This window comes from Neomonachus schauinslandi, chromosome 1, assembly GCF_002201575.2.
Source record: "Neomonachus schauinslandi chromosome 1, ASM220157v2, whole genome shotgun sequence".
NCBI lineage: Eukaryota > Metazoa > Chordata > Mammalia > Carnivora > Phocidae > Neomonachus > Neomonachus schauinslandi.
The window spans coordinates 196,730,360-196,746,227 of NC_058403.1; the positions used below are offsets into that span (position 1 = coordinate 196,730,360).

The 15,868-nt window shown below is 48.5% G+C and overlaps 2 protein-coding genes across 3 annotated transcripts in view; both read left to right on the forward strand.

Annotated features, from left to right (window-relative positions):
• Positions 1-5,663, forward strand: part of RHOA (ras homolog family member A) — a 62,245-nt gene extending 56,582 nt beyond the window's left edge. Inside the window, exons 5-6 of the mRNA XM_021686899.2 lie at positions 3,401-3,531; positions 4,416-5,663. Coding sequence (XP_021542574.1) covers positions 3,401-3,531; positions 4,416-4,589 — 305 coding nt within the window. The 3' untranslated portion in view covers positions 4,590-5,663. The remainder of the gene's footprint in view (positions 1-3,400; positions 3,532-4,415) is intronic.
• Positions 5,664-6,699: 1,036 nt separating this feature from the next.
• On the forward strand, positions 6,700-7,821 carry GPX1 (glutathione peroxidase 1). Of its 2 annotated transcripts, none has more exons than XM_021686902.1 (2): positions 6,700-7,056; positions 7,276-7,821. In XM_021686902.1, the coding sequence occupies exons 1-2, from the start codon at positions 6,787-6,789 to the stop codon at positions 7,633-7,635; spliced, it is 630 nt and encodes a 209-aa protein (XP_021542577.1). In that variant the 5' UTR covers positions 6,700-6,786; the 3' UTR covers positions 7,636-7,821. The 2 variants fall into 2 exon arrangements, with proteins under 2 accessions (XP_021542577.1, XP_044777584.1); XM_044921649.1 differs by having other exon boundaries at positions 6,700-6,918.
• The last annotated feature ends 8,047 nt before the right edge of the window (positions 7,822-15,868 follow it).

A 15,868-nucleotide genomic window follows, 5' to 3' on the forward strand; every position in this document is an offset into this window, starting at 1 on the left:
GGGCTCCCTGCTCTGCGGGAAGCCTGCTTCTCCCTCTCCCGCTCCCCCTGATTGTGTTCCTTCTCTCGCTGTGTCTCTCTCTGTCAAATAAATAAATAAAATCTTAAAAAAAAAAAAAAAAAAAGAACCTTCTAGGTAGGGGGAACAGCAGATGCAAAGTCACCAAGGCAGGAAGAGGAAGGAAGGAATCCAGTGCAGCAGAGGAAGTGGGAATGAGGGTTGCAAAGCCAGGTGGTTAATGGTGTGGACTTTTTTTTTTTTTTTTAAAGGGTTGTCTTTTCTGTAATGGGGATTCCTTTTTTTTTAAGATTTTTTTTATTTATTTGAGACAGAGAGAATGAAAGAGAGAGAGCGCACATGAGAGGGGGGAGGGTCAGAGGCAGAAGCAGGCTCCCTGCCGAGCAGGGAGCCCGATGCGGGACTGGATCCCGGGACTCCAGGATCATGACCTGAGCCGAAGGCAGTCGCTTAACCAACTGAGCCACCCAGGCGCCCAATGGTGTGGACTTTTCATCATGAGTGAGTTGGGAACTGGATTGTGAGAAGGACTGAACAAGGGAGTGATGTCTCACTTACCTTTTAAAGTGATCACTGTCACAGCTGAACTGAAAAGTGACCGCAGGTGCAGAGGTGAGAGCAAGGTTCAGGCTGAGGCTGTTTGGCGTGGTCGTTAGATGGGTTGGCCCTTTTCTCTGTATTACTCTGCATTGTTCTGAGGACTGGAACACTGCACTTCTTTGGGAACCTCTTTGTTTCAGAATAAAACTTTTGAGTTTTAAGTTGTGACATTAGTGATAAAATTGACTCTATTGTTGCTGTAGCAAAGCACAGTCAAGTGTCCATCTTGTGTGCCGAAGAGTAGAGCATCAAATTATGTAAGTTTCCTGACCTTACTCATATAGCTTCTTTATCTGATACGGTCTTTCAGCCAGAAGACAGAGCATCTTCCATATTCTAAATAACTCTTGCCTTTTGGTAATTTGTCTTGAAGTCAGAGAATGAAGTTTACTTTTTTTTTTTAAGATTTTATTTATTGGGCACCTGGGTGGCTCAGTTGGTTAAGCGACTGCCTTTGGCTCAGGTCATGATCCTGGAGTCCCTGGATCGAGTCCCGCATCGGGCTCCCTGCTCGGCAGAGAGTCTGCTTCTCCCTCTGACCCTCCCGACCCTCCCCCCTCTCATGTGCTCTCTCTCAAATAAATAAATAAATAAATAAAAATCTTTAAAAAAAAAAAAAAGATTTTATTTATTTATTTGTTAGAGAGAGAGCGTGCACAAACATGCAGAGCGGCAGGGAGAGAGAGAAGCAGGCTCCCACTGAGCAGAGAGCCCGACATGGGGCTCCATCCCAGGACCCTGGGATCATGACCCGAGTTGAAGGCAGACGCTTAACCGACTGAGCCACCCAAGGCGCCCCTGAACAACTTATTTACAAAATATAGCCTCAGATTACAAGCAGACCATTTATTTTATTTATTTATTTTTGTTCTGTTTTTAAAAGGAAGATTTATTTGACAAGTTTCACTTAGCACAATACACCTAAAAGGAAATCACGATACAAGGAAAGGTTTAAATCAAGGCCTCAGAATTTCATACAAACACCAAGACCAAAATCCTAACGTATGGTGTTGCGTCTCAAAGTCCCCCATTAACTTAAAAAAAAAAAAAAAAAAAAAAGGCTTCAACTTACGTGCCTTAGAGGTTATTAAATGAAACTAGAATTAACAAACATGCCAAATGTGTTCACTTTTAATTGTAGACACAGCTCCTATATTGAGTTTTACAAAAAAGCATGTCTTTCAACATGCATCCCAACAGTGTTCAATGTAATGTGGTAGAAGAGCAACATTTAACATAATTCAACTGCTTTAACCTAAATACACTTGCTGCTTAAGTACATCCTACAATAGAACTAGAGAAAAGCTGAAAATTGTCTAACAGTTATAGTTTACTCCGTTGTTACATCCTAGATGAATGTTTGTGTTCAAAAATACTGAACCTTAAGTCTTTAAAACAATCCTGATTTCCACTTAGAGTAAGCATCAATCACAAGCTTGTATTGCAAAACTGTTAAACTTTTAAAAAAAAACGGTGACCAAGAGTCAGTGATCAGGATCAGTTACATTCCCCATCCACCACTCATACTGGACATGCTAGACATCCCTCCCATTCCGTTCATGCCCAGAGATGCTCGGCTTCCACTACTGTAGTAGCTGCTGTTCACTGCGCCTTGGCTGCCATATCCACTCATGCACAAGCAGACCATTTAAATGATTGTCAATAAGTACTTTGTATGCGGTGACTCTGAATAACCCTATGTGAGATAGGTAATACTGTTATCCCCATTTTATAAAATCATGCCTGACTCTGAGATGCCCAAGGCCATGGTTGTGGGAGGTTGAACCCGGGCCACTTACACACCATGATGTACGTCCAACCTTTGTAAATTAGTACAGTATTGGCAAGAAGCTGGTTATCACTCATTTTCATAAGTCATTCTTGAGCCATTTGAAATACCAATAACCGGGGCACCTGGGTGGCTCAGTCCGTTAAGCGGCTGCTTTCGGCTCGGGTCATGGTCCTGGGGTCTTGGGATCGAGCCCCACATCCGGCTCCCTGCTCAGCGGAGAGCCTGTTTCTCCCTCTCCATCTGCCTGTCACTATGCCTACTTGTGCTCTCTCTCTGTCAAATAAATAAATAAAATCTTTAAAAAAAAAAAAAGAGGGGCGCCTGGGTGGCTCAGTTGGTTAAGCGACTGCCTTCGGCTCAGGTCATGATCCTGGAGTCCCAGGATTGAGTCCCGCATCGGGCTCCCTGCTCGGCGGGGAGTCTGCTTCTCCCTCTCCCACTCCCCGTTTGTGTTCCCTCTCTCGCTGTGTCTTTCTCTGTCAAATAAATAAATAAAATCTTTAAAAAAAAAAAAAAAAAGAAATACCAATAACCTACACGATGGGGATCATGCTGAAGGTCCAAAAGGAAGGTATCAAGAGAACATGGGGACCCTGGGCCAGCTGCAGCCCTTGAATGGAGACCCTTTCTGTAAGATGTAGTCAGAATTACTAGCCAGCAGTGACGAAATGGTCCATGGATAGCTTCCCTCCTTGGGTCAGGTTGTATCATCGTGGAGCCACCTTGTGTCCTGGATTCTTTGCTCCTCCAGAGGCTTTAACTGGGCCCCACTTCTACAGGAATGGAGTTCCTTAGTGGGGACTGAGGAAAAGCTGGTGATTCTGTGCTTAATGGAAGGGGGTTAGATTTTGCCTTTTTCTGTGCTTTTGAAACTAGTGAGACTCCATTAAATGTTGAGCATACTTTTTTAAGTAGTTTCCTTGCAATTTAACTAGGGCTCTTGGACATTGTTCAAGATAGAATTGTATATCCAAATTTTGTTTCTTTCAGAAAACATCCCAGAAAAATGGACCCCGGAAGTCAAGCACTTCTGTCCCAACGTGCCCATCATCCTGGTTGGGAACAAGAAGGATCTTCGGAATGATGAGCACACAAGGCGGGAGCTAGCCAAGATGAAGCAGGTATTGTCTGGGGCAGGACTCTGTTGTCCTGTAGTAGTCTTAAACCCAGGGCCGAAGGTTGGATGTTGAGGGGGCCCAGCAGAAACTCACAAGCCAGGCTATTTCAGAGAGTCCCAGAAGCCTTTCTTTCTCCATCTGTCCCTCATTCACTGGGGCCTACTCATATGAGATGGGAAGCTCTCCTGTGAGGTAGTGCTGTGCCTCCAAGGATTGCCTGCCTGAGAAGGGACTATCAGCAGCAGTAGTCAGTGCTCCAAATGCAGGAACTTTTTATCAGGCTCTTGATTTCCCTTTCTGGTTATTACCTTGGTATGTGTGAGGCCAAAGATTAAATTGGTGGCAACTAAAGGATCAGGAAATCCTGAGGACAAGGAGTCCAGAGAGCCCTGATGCCTTTATAAAAGGCATGATGGAGTTCGCATCTTGGCTTCTGAGAAGCCAGGCGGCCCAATGGGAGGGCTTACCTAGTGCAGGGCAAGAGCTTTGAGGTCTTCAGCCCAGGTTCTTCCACTGAGGTTTCTCTCTGAATGTTAAGGTCAGGATCTGTCTCCTCCCAGAGGCATTCAGTCCTCTGTGAAGCTAACTACAGGAAGACCCAAGTGCTTACCCTGGACTGAAAGCTTGAATCATTTTGCCCTTGATTCCTTCCTAAACCCTGCAGGGCTTTCTGGCCTCTCCCTTTCTCTCTACGTCCCAGAGAAGGGCTTGTTTGATAGAGATTTTATATTGGGGTGGGGAGGATCACTGCATATGAGTTTCATAAGTCAGAACTCAAATCTGGGTTTGGCAGCTTTTAAAAGAAGTCTTTTAAGCTGAATTTGAGTACTTTGCACTTACTTCATATATGTGACACTTAACTGAAAGTGCTCTTTTGTCTTTGTTAGGAGCCGGTGAAACCGGAAGAAGGCAGAGATATGGCAAACAGGATTGGCGCTTTCGGTTACATGGAGTGTTCAGCAAAGACCAAAGATGGAGTGAGGGAGGTTTTTGAAATGGCCACGAGAGCTGCTCTGCAAGCCAGACGTGGGAAGAAAAAATCTGGGTGCCTTGTCTTGTGAAACCCTGCTGCAAGCACAGCCCTCATGCGGTTAATTTTGAAGTGCTGTTTATTAATCTTAGTGTATGATTACTGGCCTTTTTTCATTTATCTATAATTTACCTAAGATTACAAATCAGAAGTCATCTTGCTACCAGTATTTAGAAGCCAACCGTGATTATTAATGATGTCCAACCCACCCGACCACCGGGGTCCTTCTGACACCGCTCTAACAGCCCTCCTCTGCACTCCCACCTGACACACCAGGCGCTAATTCAAGGAATTTCTTAACTTCCTGCTTCTTTCTAGAAAGAGAAACAGTTGGTAACTTTTGTGAATTAGGCTGTAACTACTTTATAACTAACATGTCCTGCCTGCCATCTGTCAGCTGCAAGGTACTCTGGTGAGTCCCTACTTCAGAGCTTTAGTCCTTAACAAATTTTATTGGCATAGCTCTGTGGTGGGCATCCAGTTTTTTGAAAATGCTCATCCAGAAAGGCCCAAGTCCATGCAGCTGTGGCAGAGTTACAGTTCTGTGGTTTCATGTTAGTTACCTTATAGTTACTGTGTAATTAGTGCCACTTAATGTATGTTACCAAAAAATAAATATATCTACCCCAGACTAGATGTAGTATTTTTTGTATAATTGGATTTCCTAATACTGATATTTGTCATCCCTGCAGAAAGTGTATTGGTTTTTTAAAAAAGAAAGTGTATTTGAAAATAAAGTCAGATGGAAAATTCATTTTTAAAATTCCCGTTTTGTCAGTTTCTCTGATAAAAAAGATGGCCCATATCACCTGTTTTTGGCCCCACATATTCCAGTACCCCCTCCCCAGAGCTGGGCTAAATAAATAGGAATTTGGTTTCATGCCTGAGGCACTTAGACACTTCAGAAGGTGGCATGACCTGTCCCACCTGGACTGCAGGGTCTGGCTCTAGTTCACAGTGCTTTTCCTCACTGTATCCAGGTTCCCTCCCACAGGAGCCACCAGTTCTCTTGGGTGGCACTCTTTCTTCTCTCCAGCTGACTGAACTTTTTTTCTGTACCAGTTAATTTTTCCAACTACTAATAGAATAAAGGCAGTTTTCTAAACTTCCTGTATCCTGGTGTTTGTGTTGCTCTCTCCAGGGCTGGGAGTGGGAGGATCTATCCAGCCTAGCTCTCCTTGGAAGGTTCCTTCAGAGTGCGAAATACCAGCTTGCCCCCATTCTGACACCCGCCCCCCCCCCCACTTTGGCACTAACCTGGCTGCTCCTAAGAAGGTGGAAACGATCATTTTGTGTCAGTTAAAGTTCACAGTGGCCTAGTGTGGGGAATGCATTGTACGGAGAATACATGAAGGGTACTCCAAGCAGTCATTCCTCTAGAGGGATCTCAGGAGTGTGACATTTTTCTCTTCCTGCCCGTTTTCAGTGTCTTTTACTTACAGGCCTGAGCCTCAGGTTAAGCTGATTAGGTATAGAGGATGGCCTGAAATCGGCTGGGTCCACCCCAGAAGCCAGGGAGGGGGCTGGGCCTCAGTGGCTCCTTGGAAAAACCAGTGTTAAGGACAGTGCCACACTGGAGATCTAAAAGGAGACCGGAGGCCTGGATGAGAAGACGCGCCAGGCAGCCCCAGAATGCAGGGAAGGGAGTTAGAGCTGCATTTTGGAGCCTGAGCCCTGGCTGCCCCGGGCAATGCCCACTTTCCTCCAACTTAACCTTCCTAGAGCCACAGCGCGTCACCGCAGAGAGAACTTGCTTTGGCAGCCACTGCCAACTGCACCACCACCGCAAGTCACAACTCGCTCTGTGCACCTGGCGACAATAGGGCACAGACTGCAAGAGAAGTAATGTGGCTTAGCCTGGGAGGGCTGTGTGGTCAGGAGCGGCACCCGCTGCTGCCCAGTCTCCTTGGGCCCTTCCCCATCCTTTAACTAAAAACCCTTGAGAAGGAACCGGAGCCCTCTTGGACCCGAGCCCTGGGGAACTCGCGGGAACGCCACCAGCCCTGCGCTCCCTGGACGGGACCTGGCGTGCCTGCGGCTCTGCACCGCCTGGGCGGTGCCCGCATCCGGCCAGGACGCACCCTCCCACCCGGCTGGAGGGGGGGGCGGAGGCCGGATGAGGCGGGGCCGAGGGGGGGGCGGGCGGCCGGAAAAGTCCCTGCGCCACGTGACCCCACAGTCCTCGCTGTCCCCTGCCGAAGCTACGCACTGTAGTCAGAAAGCCCACCATGTGTGCAGCTCCGCTCGCCGCCGCCGCCGCCGCCGCCGCTGCGGCAGCGGCCCCGCGCTCCGTGTATGCCTTCTCTGCGCGCCCGCTGGCCGGCGGGGAGCCCCTGAGCCTGGGTTCCCTGCGGGGCAAGGTGCTGCTCATCGAGAATGTGGCGTCGCTCTGAGGCACAACGGTCCGGGACTACACCCAGATGAACGAGCTGCAGCGGCGCCTCGGGCCCCGGGGCCTGGTTGTGCTCGGCTTCCCGTGCAACCAGTTCGGGCATCAGGTGCGCGCTGGGGGCAGAGCGGGGGGGCGGGGCGTGCACCAGGTCCTGGCTGCGGAGAGGCGGGCCCACCGGCGCTCGTCCCAGCTGGGGTCAGGTCTCCCTAGGGGTTGTACAAGAAGGGCAAGAGCCCGGTGACTCATCGAGAAACTTCTCGTTTGCTGTCTGAACGTTTCCCCTCCCCTTGCGGCCCCGGGTTCCAGCTGCTCTCCCTTCCCGTAGGAGAACGCTAAGAACGAAGAGATCCTGAATTCCCTCAAGTACGTCCGACCTGGCGGCGGGTTCGAGCCCAACTTCACGCTTTTTGAGAAGTGCGAGGTGAACGGCGCGCAGGCGCACCCCCTCTTCGCCTTCCTGCGGGAGTCCCTGCCAGCCCCCAGTGACGATGCCACTGCGCTCATGACCGACCCCAAGTTCATCACCTGGTCTCCCGTGTGCCGCAACGACATCGCCTGGAACTTTGAGAAGTTCCTGGTGGGCCCGGATGGTGTGCCTGTGCGCAGGTACAGCCGCCGCTTTCCCACCATCAATATCGAGCCTGACATCGAAGCCCTGCTGTCCCAGGGGCCCAGCAGTGCCTAGGCAACCCTCCGCCCCCTGCTGCTTGGCAGCGCTGCCCTCGGGATTTCATCCATGACGGTGTTTCCTCGAAATCTGCATGGAGGAACACCTGATTTCCAGGAAAATCCCCTGAGCTAGGCGCTTTTGTCCATCCCAGCACCCCCTCCCTAACGAGGCTCCTCGGTAATAAAGTGTTGGGTGTCAGCACAACTTTGTGTGTGTCCTGTGTCAGTTGGGGACATCTTTCCTAGTAACCTCATTGTCACAGGGCTGTGAGCTTAAGTGTCATGCCCCCCCCCACCCCTTGGCCTTTATTTATTTATTTTTTTTTGAAAGATTTTATTTATTTGACAGAGACACAGCGAGAGAGGGAACACAAGCAGGGGGAGTGGGAGAGGGAGAAGCAAGCTTCCCGCTGAGCAAGGAGCCCGATGCGGGGCTCCATCCCAGGACCATGACCTGAGTGGAAGGCAGATGCCTAACGACTGAGCCACCCAGGCGCCCCTGGCCTTTGTTTTAGCCAAGCCTGAACTTCCTAAGCTTTTGTCTGTAGTGTCTGGAAAGCCTAACTCCTGTCCCAGTGTTTTTCCTTCTGCCAGGATATTTAGTAGGGCTATCCCAAGGTCCTGTTAAAAGAGAAAGTCCAGATTCCAAAAATAGGAAGACAAGTCAAGAGCCAACTGCCTAATCCCAGCAGTAGGCCTCCTTTCTAAGTATTGACTAGCCATGAAAGGACATTCATAAAAGAGAACACCACGAGTTCCCACTCGCATTCAGAGTCTGTGGCTTCTCCAAGTGTCAGGTCCACCTACTTTACACAGTCGTAAGCCCATGCAATTTTACAAATTTTTTCCCGTTACTTTGTTAGATCTTTGCATGTTGCCACCCAGGCTTATTTATGTCTACTCCCATGCCGCCCTTACTGCTTGTTGCCTCTCATGTATTCAGAGTGAGAAGAGTATACAACTGGGCCTTCTGACCATGCCCTGCTTGGCACTTAGCAGTTGGAATTGCATGGTCAGGCTCACGGTAGGGGCTTATCTTGGAAGCCAGCTGCTGCTTCTCAGGTGTGGTTTGGGTCTAACCTCTCTCTCCCTCTCCTGTCTCTGCTGCCTATCTTTTGAAACAGACCTGAAGCCACTTACTATCACAGCCCAGGGGACTCTGGGCGGCTTGGACGCAGCTCCTACTTGGGCAGACAAGGATGCAGAAACACATTAGCAGTGTCTCCCAGTCCAGAATGTGGGCTCATCGTTCGGTCCTGTGTCATGTGTTCTGTTGGCTGCCAGGAATGCAGTACTCGGAAAGGCGGAAAGAATATATAGTTCCTAAAAGCATGTGTAAGTCTGAGGTAGTACAGGGTACTTTGAGACTAAGAGAGCCTGGCCCAGTAGGGAGGATCCCGCTTCCCTCCTGGAGGAAATGGCAGTGAAGCTGAAGAGAAGTCAAGAAGCATTTAACTGAGGAATGAACTGATGGAGGGTGGACAGGCAGGGAGTACAGTGTGCAAGGGTCTGAGGTGGGAAGGGGGCACCACTGACTGAGTTGGACAACACATGGACAAGCAGGTTTGGGGAGAAGAGTGTTCAGATTCAGACATCTTGCATGAGACATCCAGATGGGAGTATCTGGAGCAGGTAGTTAAAAGAGACTCAGAAAAGAAGTATGGGTTGGAGACAAAGATCTAGCCACGGGGACAGTAAGTAGCCATTGGAGAGTATGAGATCACCTGGGGAGAGTGGCAAGAAATAAACCAGGGGGGCCTAGGCCCGAGGCCTATGGATTCCCAATCCTGGGTCAGCTAACAGGAACAGCTGGGAGAACGAGGGTGGAGTCAAGGGGCCATGAGAAGGGATATTTCATAACGGTGGCTGGGGCAAGTGCTTGTGGATTGAGTGTTCCTCAGCAAGTACAGTTTCAGGGGGGCAGCTGGAATTGAAGCCAGATAACCAAGTGTCCGAGATGTGTCAGGTCCTGTTCTAGGAGCTAAACATAGAGCCCCCAAGAATCACCAGGGTACTTGTTAAAATGTTCCATGGCCCTCACCCAGAGATACTGCTTTGGACAGTCTGGGGACTTAGGATCCTACTAGCTGCCTACCAGCTGAACCTGAGGACACACTTTCTGCTCCAAGGCTCCCCTTTCCTGTAAAGGGTCAGTGCCGCCCAGGCCACATTGTCTGGTTAGGCTCTAAATGGGAACCCAGGGCTTTCCAAACTAACTTCAACCTCTTCCCTCCCAAGCTTCTTGGTGACTCACTCTTACTCGCCCACTTTTTTTTCCTCTCAGTTTTTGCCTTGGGTTGCCAAAGAAGGGAACTTCTGAGTTCCTAATGTGGCTGCCCCTGTCCTCCTAAGACTTCAAGCTGCCGGCCTCCCTTAACTGAAAGTCATTTCCAACTCGCTCTCCTTCAGGAAGAATCAGAGTAAAGCCAATTAACACTACCTCTTCCTCCCCAAGAAACTGGACATCTTCCCCCAACATGTACAAATACACACTCCTACACGTACACATTCCTTATCATTCAACCATGAAACCGCTACTGGCTCTGACCTGCACCCGCCCCACCCCGTCGTGAATCAGCAGTTCAGATGAACAAGTAAAAGCGAAGGAATCCCAGCAAGCCTGCCTGAGGTCCAAGTGTTTAGTTAAAGTGGCCGCAGGACATTGCTTATCTGGGAGCAGGCAACAGCATTTAGGCCACAGGCCTTCTGAAAAGGGAATGGGCCCTGCTGTTACTCAGGTTCGGAAGCTTTAGTTTTTGTAGTTCTTCCAGAAATACTGGGTTTTCTTTTTGTTTTTAAAGCATTAAATCTCATAAAATCATGTAGAAGTACCTCAAATTACCTCTATGTACACTTTAAATATTTTACAATTTTATTGATCAATTAACCCTCAATAAAACTGAAAAAAAACCTGATAAAATACAGTCAGACACTTCTTGCGCAGTTAGCTCTTTATCAGATGACTTCCTCATTCTGTCTCAATGTAGTTCCACAAACAACATTTAAAACTAGCTTATTTTTTTAAAAAATTAAAAATAGAGGTGCATAGGTGGCTTAGCTGATTAAACGTCTGATTTGGGCTCAGGTCATGATCTCAGGGTCCTGGGATTGAGCCCCATGTCTGGCTCCGCACTCAGCGGGGAGTCTGCTTCCCTCTCTCTCCCTCTCCCTCTGCCCCTCCCCCTGCTCATGCTCCCTCTGTCTCTCTTTCAAACAAATACATAAAGTCTTTTTTTAAAAAATTTAAAAATAAATGAATAAATAAATAAGTAAAACAAATTTATTTTCTCAGAAGTACTCCTGGCCCTATCAGTTCAATAAATCTCTTTATATCTTTTTTTTTTGAAAGGGAGGGAGAGCACGTGCACAAGGGAGGTGTTGGGGGGGAATGGGTAGAGGGAGAGGGAGAGAGAATCCCAAGCGGCTCCATACCCATCGCAGAACCTGACACAGAGTTTGATCCCACGACCCTGAGATCATGACCCGAGTGGAAATCAAGAGTCGGACGCTCAACCGACTGAACCACCCAGGCACCCCAGTTCAATAAATCTCTTAAGTTTAAACTTTTGGATAATACTAAGTAAAAAACACTGCCTAAAGATTTCCCTAAGAGAACACAGCATGGATCTATAAAGAATGGGCAGTGATTCCTGCCAAAGAACCCTGAAGTTGGCAGGTTTTTGTTATATTAACAATCAACAAATAGGCTGGAAGAGCATGCTTTCATATACGGAGGTGTGACATGGCTGGGATGGCTCTAAAATAAAGCCCAGTTCCAGCTGGTCACACAAGTTACCAGACACATGACATCCTTCAGCTTTGACCTCCCCAAGAACTCAACTCTAGATTTGTCATGTGAGAAAGCAAAACAAAAATCACCAACTAGGTAGGCAGCCAGCTGATGGGTATTCTGTTAGTTGCATCCAGAGGCACTGAGACTGACCTGATACTACAGTGTTGTGCTAGGCAGAGGCCCAGCAGCCTTTCCATCACTCATCTCTCAGACAGAACACCCCTTCCCAATGCCCCCCTCCCCAGGCCTAGTATGGTTGTAGCCAGAAAGGCCAGAGTAAGAGCCCACAAAACAGGCCCACTTCATCCAAATGCCTAGAGTCCAAGCAGTATCCAGGGGAATGTGTAGCCGGCCTTGGGCGGTGTCTTACAGTCCTACAGGCCACCTGGCTCCACAGGGAGGCAAATGGAGGGGATCCGAGTCTCCCTGCAGAGGAAGCACCTGCTACCCTAGCCTCCTCTGTCCGCAGCACATAGCTATGCCTCTGTACATGTGTGTGTGAATCTAAAGACGCCCTGGTCCCCTGGGCATCCCTTGTAGACTCATCATACATGCCCAAAGTCCAGGGGGAATGTTAGCATGTCTTGGCTCCCTATACCAGTTGCTTAGGTTTCCTCCCTAGCAAAGTGTCTGCAGCATCACCCTCCATGTTCCTGGAGCACTTCATCACACACCACACAAACTGTAATTACATGTGAAAATATCTTCCCCAACCATACTGGCTGTTTATCTCTGATAGGGAAGGGACTATGAGTACCTGTGTGTAACAGATTATTAGTCAAATGAAAAAATGACTAATATCTGGTATTCTTCCATTCATTCATCCCAGAAAGGCCTATTGAGAATTTTCTCTGTACAAAGGACAAACAACACAATTAAAAGCTAAATATTTGTGTATTTGGGAAGACACCAATGGTAATAGAATTAGAGGAGGAAGAGAAGATACTGGCCACACCTGGGCCCAGGAACCCACACCCTCTCTGCCCAGTCAGGGCTGGCCACCAAGAGTGGCATAACCAGAATGGAATCTGTCCAACAGCATGAGTCTTCAGTGTAGGAAAGATGATCCCCACTTCCTCTCTGAGATTCCTTCAGGTCTTTGCCTGTCACCTTCCCCAGTAATCTAATCCTTCTGTAACAGAGGTTATAACGTCATTGATAAGATGTTTAATTCTTCTGAAATGTCCTTCTAGAGCCTTTTACTTTTTCATAGTCCCCTGGGCAGGTTAAAGGAGCACAGACAAGAAGGAAACAAGAATAATTCTTCCCTGAAGAGAGCTGTAATCAAAAGCTGCCCAATATTTGTGAACACTGCCACATGTGCTCTGTCACTGCTGGCCCTAGTGTGGACCGCTGCTTACCTTGGAGGGCCAACTCTAGTTAGGTGTAGGGCAAGCCACAGTGCCAGCCAAGGCAAGAGCTTAAAGTTCACACACCCAGACATTACAAACTCTCAATTAGGTCATCACAGTCCACGATCAAGCAATATGTGACCAATCAGTCAAACCTGTTTCCTCTATAGCTCCCTTCATGCTTTCTTTCCTGTTCTTGTGGCCCAAGCTATCATGGCAATGGGTGGGTTGTTCAGTTCTGGAGTTTGGTTATGAGGCCAAGCGAGTGCCCTAGTTGGCCTACACCTCTCCCTAAGGTAAAAGGCCCAACAGAGAACATGCCCTGGTGCCAGGGTGTCTCCTGAGCTGAATCACTCATTTCCTCCCAAATCCACAGGTCATCCACAACAGCAGGAACACACAGGCAGATGTTTATTGTTTCTAGTTCCCAATCTTTAACATTTTAATGAAACTCACTAAAAGTGTTCTGTTTTTTAATTTTTTTTTAAATTTCTGTTTATTTAAGTAATCTCTGTACCCAACATGGGGCTCGAACTCACGACCCTGAGATCAAGAGTCATATGCTCTCGCGACTGAGCCAGCCAGGCACCCCATTAAAAATGTTTTAATACTTTGGAAATAATGACTTTCTGACTATGAAGTTTCACCTTATTCCTCGCATTTTTAAATATATTTTTAAAGATTTTATTTGTTTGGCAGAGATAGAGAGCACAAGTTGGCAGAGAGGCAGGCAGAGGGAGAGGGAGAAGCAGGCCCTCCTCTGAGCAGGGAGCCTGACTCGAGGCTCGATCCCAGGACCCTGGGATCATGACCGGAGCCGAAGGCAGCCTCTTAACAGACTGAGCCACCCAGGCGCCCCCTATTCCTTACATTTTAACTACTGGCACTTTGTGATCTTAGTGTAAATTTTTTAGGAACTACCCACAATTAGAGCAAGATTTTTACAGCCATTTAATAGCACTGAAGAGATCCTGCCTTAAAAAGGTTTTCCAAAGGGGGCGCCTGGGTGGCTCAGTCGTTGGGCGACTGCCTTCGGCTCGGGTCATGGTCCCAGGGTCCTGGGATCGAGCCCCGCATCAGGCTCCCTGCTCAGCGGGAATCCTGCTTCTCCCTCTCACACTCCCCCTGCTTGTGTTCCCTCTCTCGATGTATCTCTCTCTGTCAAATAAATAAAATCTTTAAAAAAAAAAAAAAGGTTTTCCAAAGTTTTCTTATTTATAATTAGGTTTTGTCCCCTTTTCTAGTGGTGCTGAGGACTTGTCCTACTTCCTTAAGACTCTGACCCATGTCATAAATGGTAAAGGAGAAGTTGCTAAAGAAAAAGAGAGTAGACACCCTCTAATGTAGGTTCTGAAGTCATGTCGATAACCCAGCTTTCTTTTTCCATAAATAACAGGGCTGAAGGTACTGTTTCTTATTTCACAACATTTTTAACGCTTTCAAATAAGTTTCACAGAAAGGCACTCGGATTGTCAGGGCTGGCTTCCCAGATGTAGAATTACCACGTGGTGGTAACTCTTGTCTGCAGAGGATTAACAGCTATAAGGTTATTCGGTTATTCAAGGCGGTTTTAATTCCAAATTTCCTTTTCCTCTCCTATCTACCCAGCTAGGAAGAGGCCTGTGTTACCAGATGGTACCTGAGGGGTATCCCAGGCAGTGCAAATCCCATTCATGTTAATTTCAATCAGCCAAACCCGGACATTAAAATAGTAAATCTGCTCAAATGACCTACCACACCTTCACCTGGCCAGTGCTCCCTCCTCCATCCCCAACACTGAACAAGGCTCATCTCTTTCTCCTCTCCTCCCTCATTGCCATCTCTCCAGTTAAAGGTTCTTAACAGGTCTCTCCTGGGCTTCACCATTGTGGGTATAAAGCACCCTCAGCCATTTTGTCTCTGCTCCAAAACCTTTTACAATATCTGTGGGTCATTTAAAGCAGAATATGTGGCCCTTCTGGCCTCCGTTTTAGCTTTAGATCGAAGGTTCCAGTAGTCTGTGCCCAACTTAACTGGTCTAACCCTCACTCTTTGATTCTGCCCTTCTTGTTCCAGAAACGGATCCTGTAATTTCCCTTCCTATAGCATGCACCACGATTTCTATGCTTCTTTAAAACCACACTCAAATGCTACCAAGCCAAAGTCTGCCTTTCACAAGCTCGGGGGTCTACTGTCTTTGGTTCATACCCTTTAATGGCACTTACCTACCACACACTGCTTAACCCTGGAGTTATTTGTGGAGGATCTCTTCTCCATTAGATTGTTTCAAGTCGGGCACTGTGACTTATTTTTGAGGGCAGGAACTGCTAGACCAGCAGCTAGCCAGCTGCCCGGTCTCCTCCTTGCTCTGGGCTTACTTCCCACTCCATGAGGAGGGCTGTGCTTTTTGTATGCAGGGTCGAGTGGAAAACATACAGTGTTCAGGACACTGCATCTTGTTGCAGCAACAAATTAAGAAGCAGCTTGAGCACCTAATGTGGAGAACACACCTGGACCTCTCCTTCTTCCCCCGTTGCTATCGCCACTCAGCGGCTGCTTGTCTCCCTGCCAAGGCAAGTAGCTATCTCAGTGTGGAGGGCTTGGGGAATTCTGTCGTGGGCTGATTCTGGCGTCTAGACTGTTTGAGAGGAGTGTTAATGACTAGACCGCACCATCGAGTCCCGGTCCCAACGCGCTGGTGCACCTGGCAGTCCCCAAAATCCCTGTAGGGCCTCCAGGGCAGGCACCCCGATCTCACGTTTGGGTGGCTAACGACTGGCCTAAGGTCTCCAGCTCAAAGCAAGAAAAGCTACTTCCTGGGCTTCTCGTACCTGGCCCTGCAGGCTAACACCGCCGGCCTGGACGGGTTGCCCGAGGGGTCGAGGGGCCTGCGGTCAGGGCCCTAGAGATGGCCGGGCTAGACAGAGAGAGGGACGCAGAACAACCACGCCGCGGCTCCACCCGCAGGGCGAGAAGGGACTGCTAGTTTGCCAGCGCCCACCTCCTCTTCCGGCCCCCTCCTGGCTCCGCGGCGCACCCGTGGGAGAGCGACGGTGCGTGAGAGGTGGGGAGGAAAGGCAGAGGCGGGAGGGAGGGCGTTCGAGGCCGCAGCGCGAGGTGGGGCT